Genomic DNA, 19,541 nt, shown 5'->3' on the forward strand with positions numbered 1-19,541 from the left:
ATGGTCAATAATAGTCATAGCGTACACATACCCTGAGCGACTAGGCTCCAGTTTCACATGGTCGATGGCTACAAGTTCGAGAGGACGAGTACTTACAATGGGTCTCAGTGGTGCCCTCTGATCATGGTGTTCACTTCGTTTTAAGGCACAGGCTACACACTCCCGACACCACTTCTCCATGTCCTCTCTCATGCCCACCCAGTAAAACCGCTGGCGGATGTTAGCCTCAGTCTTTTGGACCCCAAAGTGACCGGCTTGATTGTGGTACATCTCCAGCACCATACCTGCATCTCGTCGGGGTATGAGAATCTGGTGCACCCTTTCGTTGGACACTGGATCTAGGCTTCTCCGTAGCAGTAGGCCCTTTTGTATGAAGAGCTGATGGCGCTGTCTCCACAGTTTGATGAGCTCAGGATCTGCACTCTTATGCCGAATCCTCTCAGGGGCTCTGCCACTAGTAATGAAGTCCAACAACTCACCCAGCTCTACTTTCAGACTGTAGTTTCACCCACCTTTCTTCTTTCAGTTCAGGCCTACTGGAGGGTGAAGGAACTGCAGCTCTGTCACTGGTAGCTCGAGCCTGATCCTGTTGAGCAAATTTATTGTAGAAGGCCGGCATTTCTACATCTTCCCAATCATCTCGCACATCATCAGGAGCTGTCTCTGTGGGAAGCCTGGATAAAGCATCAGCATTATCATTAGTACGTCCAGCACGATATTTTACAGAGAAATCATAGTTGGCGAGGCGAGAGGCCCATCTTTGCTCCAAAGCCCCCAATTTAGCTGTATTTAGATGTGCCAGAGGGTTATTGTCAGTGAATGCAATGAATGGGGTAGCGGCTAGATAATCTTTGAATTTCTCCGTCACTGCCCACACTAATGCCAGGAACTCTAGTTTGAAGGAACTATAATTCTGGTCATTTTTCTCAGCTCCTTTCAGGGAGCGGCTTGCATAAGCTATCACTCTTTCTTTTCCCTCTTGGATCTGGGCTAACACAGCCCCCAGGCCTCGCTTGCTAGCATCGGTATACAGATGGAAGGGCTTGCTTTAGTCTGGATAACCTAACACGGGAGGCTCAGTCAGTTTCTTTTTTAACAATTGGAACGCTATCTCTCTTTCCTCATTCCACTCGACGGGCACAGGAGTTCTAGGACTCTTCTTGGGCTGCCCCCTCAAGAGTTCCTGGATAGGATCGGCTATTTGAGCAAAATGGGGGATAAAACGTCTATAGTAGCCAGCAAAACCAAGGAAACCCCTCACCTCTTTGACGGTAGTGGGGATCGGCCAGTTACGGACAGCCGCTAACTTATCAGGGTCAGGTTGCACGCCCTCTCCGCTTACCACATGCCCCAGGTATTTTTCTGCAGGTTTGAGCAAGTGGCACTTGGATGGCTTTACCTTTAGGCCATATTTGATAAGAATTTCAAAGACCTCTGCTAAGTGTTTCAGATGGTCTTCATATGTTTTGGAGTACACAATGACGTCATCTAGATACAGCAGCACTGTTTCGAAGTTTTTGTGACCCAAACACCGCTCCATTAGTCTCTGGAAAGTTCCTGGGGCATTACATAACCCGAACGGCATACAATTGAATTCGAACAGGCCCATGGGAGTGGTGAAAGCAGTCTTTTCCCTATCTGCCGGGGCCATGGGCACTTGCCAGTAGCCACTGGTCCAATGTGGAGAAATAGGCAGCGGAGCCCAGAGCAGTTAATGACTCCTCAATGCGGGGCAGTGGGTATGCATCTTTGTGGGTTATTTGATTAATTTTCCTATAATCCACGCAGAAACGGATACCACCATCCTTCTTCTTTACAAGGACCAGGGGTGCTGCCCACGGGCTACGACTGTCCCGGATTACATTAGAGTCTTTCATCTCTTGGATCATTTCTTTTACAGTCTGATATGAAGTAGGCGGTAAGGGTCTGTATCTCTCCTTGATAGGAGGATGAGAGCCAGTAGGTATGGTGTGTTGTATGGCACTAACCTCTCCATAATCGGTAGCATGTTTACTGAAGGCCTGGTGGTGCTCTTTGACAAGCTGTAGTATCCCTTCTTGTTGACGTTGGGGGGTAGTCTCGTCCCCGACATGGAGCTCTTCCCACCAGGGTACTTGTGACTGGGGCACCGGCGGACATCCGCTGACTGCAGCTGGCGGCTTTTCTGTCACTGGAAGACGGATGATGTCTTGGAAGGACACCTGAGAAAGCTGGGCAACAGGGTAATGCTTAGTAAGCGCAACAGGATGATCACTCAGGTTAATCAGACGGACAGGTACTTTACCTTGGGAGACGTTCACCAGGCACTTGGCAGCTCTCACATAAGGGTAGTTCTCCATCTGGATTGGTTCCACCAGGGCCGGATAATCCCGGCCTTGGACTCCCAGGACAGCACGACACCATAACAGAGTTTGGGAATTAGGAGGCAAAGTCACAGGCTTATTATCACGAATCCTGGCAGTACAAATTTCTCCTTTCCCGTTAGCAAACCTCTGCTGGGCACTTAACACAGTGATAGTCTTTTGAATCACCCTTTTGGATGCAGAGGAAGCAGTGGGCAGGGTCTGGTGTAATACGGCAAGTATTTCTGAATAACAGTTTTTGAAGACATTGGTGCCTAGAATGACAGGATGTCCTCCTCTGTCGCCGGCCTGTACTACTATCACCCCCTGTTGAGGCAAGGTTACTTCTCCCACCTGCAGGGTGGGTTCCCAGTATCCCTGAATCTCTACTGGTTTGCCATTGCTGGCGATAATCTCTACCCAGGATTCAGGCGGCTGGGTCAATTGGTTGGTGTCCCAGAATCTTTCAAATGCGGGCAGCTGAATAGTAGTGACCTGAGACCCAGTATCTAATAGGGCCTCGAAGGGGACCCCGTTGATCTCTACATTGATTTTAGGATGGGACCCTACATACCGTGGCATCCAATTTGGATCCTTTGGACCTAGTGTTCTACCTCCCGAGGGGTGGTCCTCAGCCTCAGGGGTTGCCCGTTTAACTGCCAGCACGTGGATTCTGTGTGTCCCACCTTTTTGCAGTATGTACACACGGGCCGCTTGCGATCCCTATTACGCCTCCCAGGCTCCCTAGGGTGAGTCTCTTGGTATGGAGGTGGGAACGGCCTAGGAGGTGACAGGAACTCTTCTTCTGACATTATGGGTTTTTCCCATTCCTCCATCTTTCTGCACACTCTCTCTAGACTTTTAGTGAGGTGATTTACTTGCTCCGTCAGCCTGGCGATAGTATCGGTAGCTGCAGCTTGAACAGCTTGACCGGCCTCAGCTCGGTTAATGATAAGCGGTTTTGACCTACAGGCTGATGACTCAGATGGTGCGCTCAATTCTGTAGATACGGCTGACCCCAGAATTTTTATAGCCAGTTCTTTAAAGTCCAGAAAGGTACTGTTAGGGTGTTGGCCGGACAGCATCTTTAATTGGGTCCTTATTTGCTCACTAGACACTCCGGTAATGAATTGTTCTCTCAGGGTCTGGTCCTGGTTATCAGCTTCCTTGGGATCTATCTGGATTACAGCCCCCAAAGCCTCCTGAAGTGATAGGGCATAGTCACGGAGGGACTCACCGGACTTCTGTTTCTTGCCAAAGAAGTGCATCTTTATCTCTGAGGCAGTCCTCGTTTCAAAAGTGGCCCTGAGGCGGGTAAATATCTGTTCTAGAGTACTCCGTTCCGCAGCAGGCCAGGACAATACCTCTCTGCGGGCAGCCCCCTCCAGTTGTGCTAGCAAGATTTCCATTTGCTGATCGGCATTTATGGGGTACAGTTTGAATAAGGCCAGCAACTTTTCTTTAAAGTCTCTTAGGGTATGGGTCTCTCCGTTATAGCGGGGAAACCATGGGGCCCCAAAATAGTAAGGCATGGTAAAGGGCATCACGCTGGGGGTTATAGGATGATTAGGAGCAGCAAGCTCTCCCGGGGCCGGCCGCTCGGCGACTCCCGCATCCGACATGTTAACTTATTACAATGTGGCCGCTGGTGACTAAAGGGGCCGGAACAATCCCCTTCTCTCCGGTTACAAGTTCTTACCGGTATCGCCGGGTTTGCGCAGGCCAAATCTCGAGAGACTCCGGACTTCCTGAGACCGCGGTGACGTAGAAAGCACAGGGCCGTGGCGGTGCGATGATGAAGAGGGGCGGGATTTTCGGTGTCTTTAAAGGGATCCGCCCACGAAGGTCCTCAGCAGCGTGGGAAACTTTACTCCAGGCGGCCGGTGGCCATCTTGGTCACCATTCCGTGACAGCAAGCAGGGTTGTTGAGAAGTTGATAAATTGTAATCCACAACCACGATTTTCTTTTCCTGGGGGTAGCGCAACACAGCACAGTGCCTCAGATTCCTCCCAGGCACAATTGTAATCCACCGACTTGGGGATAAAGGGTACAGTCCTTGCAATACGGTGGTGGAATAGTTAAAGCACACAGTTCCCACTTCTCTGCACTCCAGAAGTATGCGGATCCTGTTCGTGACGCCAAAAAGAGCGATGCAGTGTCCCAGGGGGTCAGTAGTGTAACTTTAGGTATCCTGGGCTTTGTAGTGCAGGGTAACCCACTAACCTGGGACTCACTGTCGTCTTCAAACGGGTCAGCACTGGAACAGGCAGGTGATGAATGTCGTGACGCCAGTGCCAATTGAACGGTGGCACGCCGTTTAATGATAGGTGGAATAATGGAGTAACTCAGGTATTCATACAACAGGTCAACTTTACTGCATGGATACGTAATAGGGCAAACAGCCAGTTAATACAGTTCCAGAGTTATTTCACCCTTTATCATGCAGTTAACAGTGGAGATTCAAGCTTTCACTTACAACAAGGTTAACTTCGAGACAGGCCTCCTAGGATCCGGGCTTTCCTCTAATTCTACTTGCAGTAATACTCTCAAGGTCCAGACACCTAATTCTTGGTAATAACCCTTGAGCAAATACTTGGTAGAGGTCTTCTTCCCTCCTGACGGTTGGCTCTGCCTTTGGAGTTCTTCAGGTAACACTGACCTGGAAAGCTGGGTGGGTATGACCCTACACACCAGAGATGCAGTCTCAGCACTGCCGACTGAGCTCTGAACCTCTCAACACTGAGTCTAGAAACTTCTCTCTCTCCTGGGCTAGGCCCTAACCTATTTATACTGAACTGGGGGCTCCCTCTGCTGGCGATGACAAGGATTGCCTGAAGCAGGCCTGACTAGCTTAAAGGGAAATACACATTACAATCTAGCAGTGTCGGGTAACATACCCGTATGCTGCACACTGCCTTTTCAGAAAAAAAGGCTGTATTTACATTTACTGCCAAGGAACACGTCTAGTGGTCACTCATCAGACGACCACTAGAGGTGCTTCCTAGTCCAGTGTTGTACAATTTGCAACACTCACATTCACGCTAAACACTCCTCATAGAAATGCATTGCTTCAAAGCATCTCTATGATGCCGCTCATGCGCAATAGCCTCCCAATGCTTCTCTTTGATATACTCACACACTGCTCATTCCTGTGCATTGTATTGATGAGGTTGTATGTGTATTGTGGTGGAGGGTGTGATTGCCTGCTAGGGTGTGGGAAGGCGGGATCCAGGGGGCCCCAAGTAAATTCTTGCCCAGGGTCCAATCAATATTAAAGACGGCCCTGGCGAGGACAAAAGTAGGGGGGGGGGGCAGCTATAACAACGATACATTTACACAAGTACACTTAGAAATGCTGTGATACTTTACCCAATACCAAAAAGCGCAACAGGGAAGAAAAGTCCTGCTGTCTGTGGTTTAAAAAAATAAATAAAAATCACTCAGATTTCAACATGTCCTAGCTGCCTATGGATGACACTTTTAAAGGGAGGGGGATCTGTGGATGACACTGCTATGGGGGCGGGGGGGGGGGGAATCTGTGGATGACACATACCGTATATAGCATCTTATGCTATATGTGTCATCCACAGATCCACCCCATGACAGTGTCATCCCCATTTCCCCCTCCATAACAGTGTCAGCCACAGATTTCCCTACCTATAACAGTGTCAGCCACAGATCTCCCTCCCTATAACAGTGTCATCCACAGATCTCCCTCCCCGCCTCTCATAGGAGTGTACATTTGACATTTCTAAACTGTAATCCATATCCTGCAGTAACTTTTAACTTTAAATCAGGATTAAGCGGCCGCTCATATCTACTAGTACCTTAACCTTACACCACTCGGCTAGCTTCGGTAACAGGGCCAAGCTACAGCCTACAGGCACTGCCTGTTAGTTGTTACCGAGCGAGTGCTGATTTCTATAGGTCAGAGGATACGGATTACAGTTTAGAAGAAATGTACACTCCTGTGGGCGGTCCAGACCAGTGGCGGATGCAGAGCCTGGTCTCGGGAGGGGCACTTCCAGATTATTTTCTGTCCGCCGCCACAGAACAAGTGTGCTTAGAGAACAGACTACACAGTGTAGAGGTATACTGTATATTGTGTGGCACAGTGTAGGCTATATGTGTATAACAAACATATTTCACATGAAAACTTACAGTTACTTGGCCCTTGGGGATCTCGGACGCCACTTCCACACTTTGGCCGGGGGCTCGGCGGAGCTGATGTTGTGTTTTATCCTAATGAGAAAGATTTCGTAATAAGGATTTGGAGAAGGGGCAGAGGGATATCAGAGCAGGGAGAGGCTGGTGCTGCTACTAGGGGGTCATACCATGATGGAGTAATAAAGCACACCATAATGCCCCCTCAGTAGAAATAATTATCCTTATAATGTGACAATGGAAAAAATACCCTGTTGTAATGCCCCCAGTTGAGCTAATGTCCCCATAATGTGCCAGTATAAAATATCCCTATATAGTGCCCCCAGTAAATGCCCCCATAGTGCTCCTCTCCCCCCTTTCTCCTAGTGCCCCCCATAATGTACCAGTATAAAATGCCCCATATATCATGCCCAGTAGATGCCCTCAGTGTCCCCCATAATTTGCAAGTATAAAATACCCCTTCTTAGTGCCCCCTGTAGATGACTCCATAGTACTCCTCTCCCCTCTTCTCCATAGTACCCACCATGTGTCCCAGTATAAAATGCTACTGTACAGAGCCCCCCATATAAAATACCCCTTCTTTGTGGCCCCTATAGTGCCCACCAATAATGTGCCAGTGATAAGTGCCCCATCACGTGCCAGTAACAAGAGCCCCCCATCATGTGCCAGTAACAAGAGCCCCCCATCACGTGCCATTAATGAGAGCCCCCCCAATGTTCCAGTAACAAGAGCCCCCATCACGTGCCAGTAACAAGAGCCCATCCCCCCATCACGTGTCAGTAATGAGAGCCCCCCCGATGTTCCAGTAACAAGAGCCCCCCATCACGTGCCAGTAACAAGAGCCCATCCCCCATCACGTGCCAGTAATGAGAGCCCCCCCAATGTTCCAGTAACAAGAGCCCCCCATCACGTGCCAGTAACAAGAGCCCAGCCCCATCACGTGCCAGTAATGAGAGCCCCCCCAATGTTCCAGTGACAAGAGCCCCCCATCATGTGCCAGTAACAAGAGCCCAGCCCCCCATCATGTGCCAGTAATAAACCCCCCATCATGTGCCAGTATTGACTACATCACAATCACAAGAGTTCCAGTGAGCGCAGTGGCAACCTGAAAGAGCTGATAAGCGGGGATGCTGGGACTTTGACCTCCCGCCAATGTGATAATGATGACCTATCCTGAAGATAAGTCATCATTATCTTTTCCATGTTAATCCCTTTAAAGAGTTTTTGATGTTACCCATCTATACAGTATACAGCACATAAAGGGTATGGTTGGAGGTCCTCCCTCCAATAGATAACATAAAGAGTGGCTCCTACTTCGGATGACCTGTATTACATGGTCATCCATTCATTTGACAGGGCACAGTGTAATCCTGCATTTTCTCAGAAGTGAGACAACCCCTTTAATCAAGCCCACAACAGCTACATGGCCGTTTGCTGGTATGCAACTCCATGCCAGATTGTTTTGGGCACACATAGTAGATGGGCAAGTTGTAAGATTTTCCTCCATAACATACTGTGATCTGCACCCTTGCCCTATATCCTCAGTGTGGTCCCGATCCTGCCAAACCTGTGCTACGCAAAGGGTGAAATCCACTGCAAATCTGCATTTCCTGTATATGTTATTCCAATGGCAACGCGTTTCAGTATAATTATTGCATCCCATCTTGTGAAGTGATGGCGCCTCGTCAGGCTATGCAATCACTTTATGAAGAGTGGGGATCTGACCTCTGGGAACCCCACTGATCCTAGGAAAGAAGGGATTGCAGAATGTCTCCATCCAAGTTTGCGGCCATACTTCAGTTCTCAGCACAAGGGATGGCTGGCGCTGGGCTGCCGCCCTAGTGCCTGCAGCCTATCAGAGGAAGGGGAAGGGACACCCCTCTCCCTCCCCTGCACCGCCGCAGCACAGGCAGATTACTATGGAGAGGAGCGCAATGGAAGCGCTCATCTCCCTGTACCCGACTGCGGCGGCTCACTTGGGGGGGCATTATAGATGGGGGGCACAGCATGATGTAGGGGGGGCGTGGCCCCCTCTGGCCCCCCCCAGGCGATGCCACTGAGCACACCCCGACTCGCGTTTCGGCAATGCCTTCCTCTGGGGGCGTGGCTCTCCTTGTAAGTGTGCTCCTTATAAAACACCCAGCTCACCTGGTAGAAACAATACAAATTAAAAACCGTGCATTCATTTGCGCAGCTCTGTTCGGTGATCGCACACACAAGTCCGCCAATGTGACACGCGCAGACACGTGATGGCCAGTCATGTGCCCGCCCGCATCACAAAAGAAATGACCACCCCCACAGGAAGGTCCTTTAGCTGACATACCGCGCTATACCAAACAAATGATCGGACCCATCAAATAACAAGAAGAGTCATGAATATAGTAACCTCCATATAACAAAAATACATAAAGACATAAAAATCCATATAAATAGATATCATGGCATATATACATAAAGGATGTAGAGTAACAGTCAAACAAATGATCGGACCCATCAGATAACAAAAAGATTTATGATTACAGTAACATGCATATAGCAAACAATATATGTAGAGACATAAAAATATGTAGAGACATAAAAAAAATCTATCTAAATAGATATCTTAGCATGTATGCATAAAATATGTAGAATAGTGTATAGGAGGTGTGTATGAGGAGCAGATTATAGTATACAGTGTATAGGGGGTGTATATGGAAAAGCAAGTTATGTATATAGTGTGTGTGTGTGTGTGGGGGGGGGTGTTAGAGGAGCATAGTGACAATATGTGAATTACAAAAAAAAATAAAAAAAATTATATAAAAAAAATCACAAATCGAATACCATAATTGCCAAACAATTAAATACATGAGTGTCACAAAATGAAGTGTGAATATGATGATGTGTGAAATGGAAATAAAAAATAATAACATTTTTGTCTTTATGTACAGTATTTCTGTTTTTCAAAAGTTCTTCTCTTCTTAACTTCATCTCTTGGAGTAATCAGAGGGCCAAATCAGAAGGATATAAATGAAAAGGTGAAGCTAGCAAATACAATAAAACAAATATTAAGTATTATGAGATATATGTAGAACACAAAACAAGGACAACATACATGGCATACAAAAATAAAAGATAATATGTATACAAAAAATACAAGGAATGCAAAAAATTCCTAACCATATGTCATAATAGTGTTCAGAGAAAAGGAGCAAAGCTCCGAACATCATTTACCCTGGGTTCAGACCTGAGCGTTCTGAAAGGAGCGCTCTGTATACGCGATTGTAGGGGCGTTTACAATCGCGCATACAGAGACAAGCGAACACACATTGTCGCGCGTTCCCGAAAGTCTATGTACGGGAATGCGCGACAAAACGCCTCAAAGAAACTCAAGAACTTTTTTGAGCGTCGGGCGTTTTACAGCGCGATCGTACGCGCTGTAAAACGCCCAGGTGAGAACCATTCCCATAGGGAATCATTGGTTTCTCCTTGTTGAGCGTTTTACAGCGCGTAGGAACGCGCTGTAAAAGAGCTCAGGTCTGAACTTAGGGTAAGTCCCCTGGGTTGCATTGCATCCAGGGTCCAAATCCATCTTGTTTCACGTTGTGCCATAACATTTCCTCCCCTCATTCCTAAATCAATATCATCAATTCCCCATACCCGTAAAAGGGAAGGATTACCTTTGTGATAATTTTTAAAATGTTTTGGGATCAGTTTTAGATTTACCAAATAATCATCACCTTGACTATATCAGATACATGTTCCCTGACTCGCACTTTTAATTCCCTAGTGGTTAGGCCAACAGAAAGTTTTGGGCATGGACGAGTCGCATAGTAAATCACTGCTCTTGTGGTACAGGATATATTATGTGTAATCTGGTAAGTTTTGATCTGAGTAGAATTGGCAAAGTCAACAGCTCTTTCTACATTCGGACATGAGACACATCTGCCGCATGGGGAACAACCCCATTTTGGTCTATCAGACCTAAAGATTGACCCCCTCCCTTGGGGGGAATAGTAAGACTTTACAAGATAGTCTCTCAAATTCTTTGACCTCCCAGCCACCAAAGTTGGAAAGGGTGTCAAAAATTTCTCAAGGGTAGGATTCGTTCTTAGGAGCCAAAATCTTTTTAACAAATCACGCATATTCTCCCACTGAGAATGATAGTTGGTAATATATCTCACAGTTTCATCTAATTTATCCTTTGGTTTGGAATAAACTAAGCTCTCCCGAGTCATATTCTTGGCCCTATTATAGGCCTTCTTAATGGATCAAACAAATCTTTCTTATCCTAATAAATTGTCTAGTTGGAATTCCTCAAATTGTCTCCTTCGGATGTGAGGATGATGCATGTAGTAATATGTTCACAGACGTCTCCTTCCTATATACATCTGTCTGTAAAAAGCCAAATTCATCAACCTTAACTGTGACATCCAAAAAATCTATTTTCTTTGGGTTATAATTGAAAGTTAAATGGATGTTGTGTTCATTTACATTAAGATCCCTAATGAATTGTTAAAGCATATCAGATGTACCATGCTAGATCAGAAAGATGTGTGTCAACACAAAACGTAATAGATCAACCAGACATTTAAACATGTCACCATCATTATCACTCATACTGTAGATAAAAAATAGGATACAGCTCTTATCCCATCTTCGTGTTTGATGTTAGTATACAGTGACTCCACATCATAAGTCACAAGTAACATTTCAGGGTCTAAATGGATACCATCAATTATTTGTAGAAAATCTGCAGAATCCCAAGTGTATGAAGGTAGACATTCAACAAGTGGTTTTAATCTATAATATAAAAATTTGCAGACATTCTCAAAAGGTCCTCCACAACCTGAAATTATGGGACTACCTGGGGGTTTTGTTACACTTTTATGAATTTTGGCTATATAGTGTCGGTATCGTAGGAATGTTCACAATTAGTCCCTTCCGTAGTTGTTGAGAGATAATACTATCCTCCACAGCTCCATTTTAGAAATCCAGTAGTAATTTACTAAAAGATGAAAGGGTATTGTAAGTGAGTTTTTTATAACATGATTTATCTCTTAACTGGTGGTAAGCTTCCAACTCGTACATTTTACGTGGCCAAATGACCATGTTACCACCCTTGTCCGCCGGCTTGAAGATTAAGTCCCTCTGGGACTGTAACTTCTTCAAACTCCGGCGTTGGTCCAATGTCAAATTGTACAGTGTCTTACTCTTATGCAACATATGAAATTTATTAGTGACTGATTTTACAAAGAGGTCTACAGCTGGACAAAATGACAGGGGAGGAAATTTCCCTAACCATTTTTTTTAAAACCATGGGGATCTTACCTGATGCATCTACATGTTGTTCTTGTAATAGGCTCTCCAGAATCTCCATGGCCTCACTTTCTCCAGGTGTATTAAAAACATTATTCCCCTCAGGTTTGAAAAAACACTTTTTAAAAATTTGTAACCGTCCAAAAAGGTGAAGATCTTTCACCGCTGTGAAAATATCAAAAGGAGAACAGGGGGCGAAGGTGACTCCCTTCTGTAATACGAAAATATCCTTATCAGAAAGTTTATAATTAGATAAATGACCTTCAAGCTGTTGGTATTTTGTGCTCCAGCATTCCTCTCATCCTGTCTCTTCTTATTTGGCTGTCCCTTATGTTCCCATCTCCTCTTGTTTTTACCCTTCCATCTTGTAGTTACACCCAAGCCAGTGTGGCTATCAGTATTGCTGGTTACCGACAATGAAGACATCAAGGAAGTACAGACCAATACATTTGTTTGCTGTGTGTGTCTCCAACGATATACCTTTTTCAGCTGCACTTCATTTGAATCCCTGTCAAATTATTATTATTTTTTTATCACTTGTATCTCCTTTTCCCATATATCTAATTGTGATTCCAGCTGATGGTTGAATATGTTCCATTCCTCATCTGTTAAGTTCTCCCTAAGTTGTCCCTGTGTTGAATCAATATCTTGATCCAGCGTGCATAACATTTTAGAGTTTAGGCCTACAAGGAGTTCCATAAATTGTATGGAGCTGTTAGTACAAACTTCCTCCGATTCCTCTATAAACACTAGCGTTGAGCTCGACTATTCGAATAGCGAATATTAATTATGAATATTGCAACTTCGCTAATTCGCGAATATTTCGAACATAGTGCTATGTATATTTTCGCTATTTCGAATAGACTGCAATTTAGCTAATATAGTGTAGTATAGTATTTTTTTGGTGTACATTTTTCCCAAAACTGAAGTTCAGAAGAGACAAAAAAATTAGACTATAAAAAAATATTATAGCACTATATTAGCTAAATTGCAGTCTATATGTGTATTTTACGATTACTTGCTATATTGCTATAACTTCGTTTTTTACAATATTCATCATATTCCAAAACAAGAATATATAGCAATATAGCGAATATTCATAAAATACACATTAGCCATAGCAATAGCCAACCAATAGGAAAGTTGCCTTATACAGTTAAAAGAAAATCACAATACGCGAATATTCAATTTTGACGAAAATAAGATGAATATTCAATTGAATATTCGCAAAATATTGCAAAATGGAATATGGCACATCCCGCTCATCACTAATAAACACTACATCTGCAATTGGAAATTATGGAAACATCTAAATGCGTAACCCCCTAGGGATTAGTCTCCATTGGACATAATTTTCCAAAAAAGCTTTATTCCACCATGTTTTCATCCTACGGTGAAATTGTGTTTTTAATGTGTTCTGAAGCTCACTCACATTTCTCTGAGCACTATATCCATCTGATGAGTTCATATCTGTAAATACTTCTGCAAGGCGAGATTGCCAAGTACATTCTCTTGCCTTCACGTCCATGGGGTCCGTAACTAAAGGTTCTGTGGGGACCACAGTAACAATTAACAATTAGCATCAGGGCCGGCGTCATAACCGGCATCCCCGGGCAAGTGCCGGGGCCCAATGCTCCTGGGGGGGCCCAATGAGCTGCTATGAGCACTTCCATCAATACAGATGGGAGCTCTCACTGCTGTCACTTCACTTACGCAGTACCCCTTTGGTGGGGCCCTCTGAACTGCAGAGACTCAGGACATGCCCCCTCTACACAGGACACATGCTGCCTGAGGAGAGAGATGGAGGGCTGGAGGCTGGAGCAGAGAAGTGTGTAGACAGTCTGTGAGTGAGTCTGCACTGTGAATGTCTCTTGTCTGCGGGACAGAAGGGGGGGGGGGGGGGCTCTTCGATCGGCTGCTGCTTCATTCTATTTAGTTGTATTACTGTTTCATTAAGCAGTTTGCCTCCATGATACCTGCCCCCCCCCCCATATCCTGTCCTATCTCATCCTCATGGGGCCCCTGCTGTCTCCTTTCCTCCCTCATGTATCCAGAGCTCCGTTTTCACCCTCCTATCTCCTATTGCTGCCCTGCACAGACCTCCTGCCCCTACTTCTTGTATGAATCCCCCTCAGAGCCCCTTCCCCCTACTTGCTGTGTCCACCCCTCCTGTCCATCCAGGGCTCCTGTTTCACCCTCCTATCTCTTGTTGCTGCCCTGCACAGACCTCCTGCCCCTACTTCTTGTAAGAATCCCCCTCAGAGCCCCTTCCCCCTACTTGCTGTGTCCACCCCTCCTGTCCATCCAGGGCTCCTGTTTCACCATCCTATCTCCTATTGCTGCCCTGCACAGACCTCCTGCCCCTACTTCTTGTATGAATCCCCCTCAGAGCCCCTTCCCCCTACTTGCTGTGTCCACCCCTCCTGTCCATCCAGGGCTCCTGTTTCACCCTCCTATCTCCTATTGCTGCCCTGCACAGACCTACTGCCCCTACTTCTTGTATGAATCCCCCTCAGAGCCCCTTCCCCCTACTTGCTGTGTCCACCCCTCCTGTCCATCCAGGGCTCCTGTTTCACCCTCCTATCTCTTGTTGCTGCCCTGCACAGACCTCCTGCCCCTACTTCTTGTAAGAATCCCCCTCAGAGCCCCTTCCCCCTACTTGCTGTGTCCACCCCTCCTGTCCATCCAGGGCTCCTGTTTCACCCTCCTATCTCCTATTGCTGCCCTGCACAGACCTCCTGCCCCTACTTCTTGTATGAATCCCCCTCAGAGCCCCTTCCCCCTACTTGCTGTGTCCACCCCTCCTGTCCATTCAGGGCTCCTGTTTCACCCTCCTATCTCCTATTGCTGCCCTGCACAGACCTCCTGCCCCTACTTCTTGTATGAATCCCCCTCAGAGTCCCTTCCACCTACTTGCTGTGTCCACCCCTCCTGTCCATCCAGGGCCCTTGTCTCACTCCTCTGCCTCTCATTATGGTGGCATCTGAACCGCATTCACCATAAGTACCTTCTAACGTCACAGGGTCATGTGACTGTGCCCCCCACCCCGTACTGTACCCCCTTTATACCCTGCATTGTGCCCTCTTACCACACCCTGTGCAGTGCCCATAGTCATTCCCTGTACTGTGCCTTCTTATACCTATTTATCCGGTCACTGTATGGTGGTTTTATCATTGTATGGCGGTGTTATCACTATATGGCGGTGGTATCCAATAACTGCATGGCCATAACTGTGTCCCCTTCCATGCCCACACCACTTTTTTTAGACCTGGCATGAGCGGGAAAAGATACAGATTGCGGTGTCAGAAATACACCTAACATAGACGTATTTCTATATAATAAATGACCCCCTAATTGTATTATTATTCGGGGGTAGGGCTAATATCTTTATATTATATAGATTCTAGTGTGTTATACTGTGCCCTGTAGTTCCCAGATACAAAAACGTGGAATGCTGCACATTTGTATACATCAGGCATGTCCAAACTGCGGCCATCCAGATGTTCCAAAACTACAACTCCCAGCATGCCTGGATAGCTTACAGCTATTAGAGCATGCTGGGAGTTGTAGTTTTGCAACAGCTGGAGGGCCGCAGTTTGGATATGCCTGATGTATACATCAAATCGATATGAACACACATTGGGGGGGAGGGGGCGTACTAAAACTGCACATCTCCTTCTCTCCTCCAGGCCTGGCTCACTGCTGCAGCGGCCGCCGGAGAGAAGGAGCGCAGGGAGCTGCGGTTAGTGAATGACAGGACCGCCAGCTCCCCTGCAATGATAGGTATGTGAGGGGGCCACTGGGGGGTCATTCATCACACGGTGAGGGCCCCTTACACAGTATAATGACTCCCAGTGCCCCCCATTTAGTATAATGATCCCCATTGACCCTCTATTTAGCATAATGACCACCAGAGCCCCCATTAAATATAATAACGCCTCGTGCCCCCTCCATACAGTATAACCCCCAGTGTGGGGGCGACTGGGGGTCATTATTCTGAATGGAGGGTCACTGTGGGGTCATTATACTGTGAGGGCCCTTTACATAGTATAATGACCCCCAGTGTCCCCCATTTAGTATAATGACCCCCAGAGCCCCCTCCATACAGTATTCCCCCAGTGTGGAGGCTACTGGGGGTCATTATTCTGAATGGGGGCCACTGGGGGTTATTATTCTGAATGCAGGGCCACAGGTGGTCATTATACAGTGGGGGGGGGGGGATTGGGGGTTCATTATACTGTGTGAAGGGCCACTAGTAGTCATTATACTGTATAGGGGCCACTGGGGGACATGTCAATGTAAAAAAATGCCTCATGGGGGCCCACTGGGATTTATCGCCCAAGGGCCCACATGAACCTGGAGCCGGCCCTGATTAGCATACACAGGTTACAAAGCATAAAAGTCAAATAATGACACAGATATAAAACTGGGTATTGTAACAAACCCTCCACAAGAACCTACTCAGTATACAATGAATACACCTACATAAAGAAAAACTGAGACTAAACAGGCAAAAATATATTTTATTAAATGCACAATGTATAACATAAGTAAAAAGAGACACGATGCATCAAATATAAAGTGCGGTCTACCACCGAGGAGATGTAAAAATTCATATATAAGGGAAGAAGACTAATTCGTATAAATACTGAAAAATCTTGGTTTAGGCCTCATGCACACAACCGTTCTATTTTTTGAAGCCATCCAACGGAAAAGAATAGGAAATGGTATTTTTTTTTTGTGGGGCCTTGGAACAAAGCAAAAGATGCGGACAGCACACGGAGTGCTGTCCGCATCTTTTGCGGCCCCATTGAAGTGAATGAAAAAGAGAGGAATAATCCAGCTTCATCTTCAACGTGGCAGCATTATTGGTAAACGTAGTGCATTAAAAACCATACAGACAGTCCATGTCAACGCGTTTCAGATCCCCTTAATGCTGATCCTGTGGTCATGATTAAGGATTAACATTAAGGCGATCCGAAACGCGCTGACATGGACTGTCTGTGTGGTTTTTAATGCACTACGTTTACCAATAATGCTGCCACGTTGAAGATGAAGCTGCATTATTCCTCTCTTTTTCATGATTAAGAAACGTTTTCCGTCCGGTTCCTGACGGCAATCCGTGCTTCCATGAGTATTCACATACAGGTGAGCACACCCAACCCTCATTCACTTGTACTTTCAGCATTGAAGTGAATGGGTCTGCAACAACTGCGGCTCGGATGCGTACATGAAAAACGGTTGTGTGCATGAGGCCTTAGAGAAATGTACCAATAAGCTGGAAGAGGATAATATATCATTCTGACACAGATTTATCGAATTTCTCCCTTTTTTTAGAGCTGGAAATGTGGGTAGGAGGGAATAGGGTATTTTTTTAGCGTATTGTAAATTAAAAGTGGACTATTATGTATTTTATATGCATTTTATATTAAAAAAAATGATAAAAAAAGCTTTCACTAATGGCAACTGATCCCTAGGACAGCTACTGTATAATTAGTGAAGGTGTTGCAGCCATCACTTAGCTCTGATGAGGCTGGGAGCATCACTCATCTTATGAACATAGTGGGCTGAAGCTGCTGTACCTTTTTAGCATAATTGTAACATTTAACACCATGGAATAAAAGACTACTGACTGGGATGGCATATTAGAGACAGACCCCCACTGTTTAACATTTGGATAATACATACTTTTCAAATATATGTAATATATTAAGTTCATAGCTCATGTTTAATTTTCTAAGTAATATTTGTGGTATACTTACAGAGTTAATATGAATGTCTATGACAATGCTGTGCTTGATGAAGAAGGATTGGAAGACAAGCTAAAAGAATATGAAGAAAACAAGAAAGCCGCTGGCAAGTGGGTCGAAGAAGAAAAAGCAGAGCCAAAAGTCACAGCAATGTGATATTACTAAAATTTGAGTGCCTTTATACTAAACTCAGAAACGATATGTGCTGCAAACATATTTGATTCATCCCAAACTGATCTTGCTTGAACATGTTTAATAAATTCTTGCCATTACCACTGATAAAACAGAGCCTTGCATTACAAACTGACTTCTATAAAGTTCTTATTATTTCTGTATTTTTCCATTTGCTAGTCATGTAGAATGGTCCATGGACATAGAAGATTGTGACACGGGTAGCATCGGTGTAACCCACCTATAATAATTCATGTATACAGGGCGAACTAGCCATAGACCCTATAGGGCACGGGTGTCAAACACAAGGCCCGCGGGCCGAATCCGGCCCGCCAGACCTCGTCATGTGGCCCGCGTAGCCTTTTATTATAACTTCCTGCAGACGGCCCCCGCTCCTCCCGGCTCCTGTATCGGGTGTATCAGCTGTGAGGGAGGAGGGGCTGGGGGCCGGCATCTGCTTTTATAATGACAGCGGGGCCCGTGCAGTGACTATTCTACTAAACGGGCCCCGCTCACTGTATAATCGTATCTCTAATAGTTAATGGTTACCGTATGTATATAATCGCATAAGGAGCGCTGTGTATTACCGGTACTTACAACTACAAGCGCTCGCCGAGAGGAGGGAGGAGGCAGGCCGGGAGGACAGACGCTGGCAGCGTGAGTCATACGTCACGTGCCTGCGCCGCCCACTTTATGAATGAAGCAGGTGGCGTGGGCGCATTTCGTTATGTCAGTGTTATCCAACACATTCCAGAACTGTAAGGGTTACATAGCATCATAAATCAGTATAATGCTATGTGACCCCAGTCAGCGCTTGCAGGTCAAGCTTTCAGAGCTAGTTATTACTTACATTATTACAAAAAACAGTAATAATTGAATGCAGTGACAATAATTTATGATAATAAAGAGTGGACACATAGTCCTACAGATACAACCGGCCCTTTGAGGGTGACCCAACTGCTGATGCGGCCCCCGATGAATTTGAGTTTGACACCCCTGCTATAGGGAAACTTCCCAGTGGGCCAATGCTCAGAGGGCTGCCCAAGCCCTTCTCGTAACCACTGGCTGGATACATAATGATCTAATGCTCTAAGTATTAATTAATGCTAGGAGCACCAGGTACTTATGCATCTGGCCAATGGCTCCAGGTGCCCTCCTGAATTCAATTGCATCATGGTCCTTAGGATAGGGATACAGTTGAACACTGTACCGAGGATGGCAATATATTGTGCCACAATGTCATATTTATTTCTGCTAAAGCAATATTTTGTGATTCAGAATAGTATTTCAGGCCCCACCTACTTCTTTTGTCCCTGCCACTGTCAATTTGGACCCGTCTACAACATGGATCTTTTCCAGGGTCACTTTAAGTTCCCAATCTGTCCCTGAATGTATATGGCATGTATTATTAGAGAAACTATAACCTACAAAAGTTTTAAAGGGGTTGGCCAATCTCACAAATTGGTGGTGTATAACAAGGATATGCCAGTGATGTCACCTCTGGGACCTGCACCTATCTCTAGAAAGGGGCTCCCAAAGCGAGTGAGGGCGCACCGCAAAAACCCATCCACCCTCCCCTCACTTCTATGAGTGTGCTGAAAATAGCTGAGTGTTGACTGGATTGGTGGCCGTGCTTGCGTAGTGTGTTCTCCATTCACTTCTATGGGAGTTCTGGAAATAGCTGAGCATGCTCACTCGCCTCTTTTAGGAACTCCCATAGAAGTGAATAGAGAGCACGCCACACATGCACAATACTTTCTCCTTCGCTTTGGGGCCCTCATTCTAGAGGTAGGTGCAGGTCCCAGACGTGGGACCTGC

At 45.9% G+C, this 19,541-nt stretch overlaps 1 protein-coding gene across 1 annotated transcript in view; it reads left to right on the forward strand.

The window, feature by feature from the left end:
- Positions 1-17,849, forward strand: part of SMIM24 (small integral membrane protein 24) — a 442,504-nt gene extending 424,655 nt beyond the window's left edge. The window contains exon 4 of the mRNA XM_044306569.1: positions 17,567-17,849. Coding sequence (XP_044162504.1) covers positions 17,567-17,708 — 142 coding nt within the window. The 3' untranslated portion in view covers positions 17,709-17,849. The remainder of the gene's footprint in view (positions 1-17,566) is intronic.
- The last annotated feature ends 1,692 nt before the right edge of the window (positions 17,850-19,541 follow it).

This window comes from Bufo gargarizans, chromosome 1, assembly GCF_014858855.1.
Source record: "Bufo gargarizans isolate SCDJY-AF-19 chromosome 1, ASM1485885v1, whole genome shotgun sequence".
NCBI classification, from domain to species: Eukaryota; Metazoa; Chordata; class Amphibia; order Anura; family Bufonidae; genus Bufo; species Bufo gargarizans.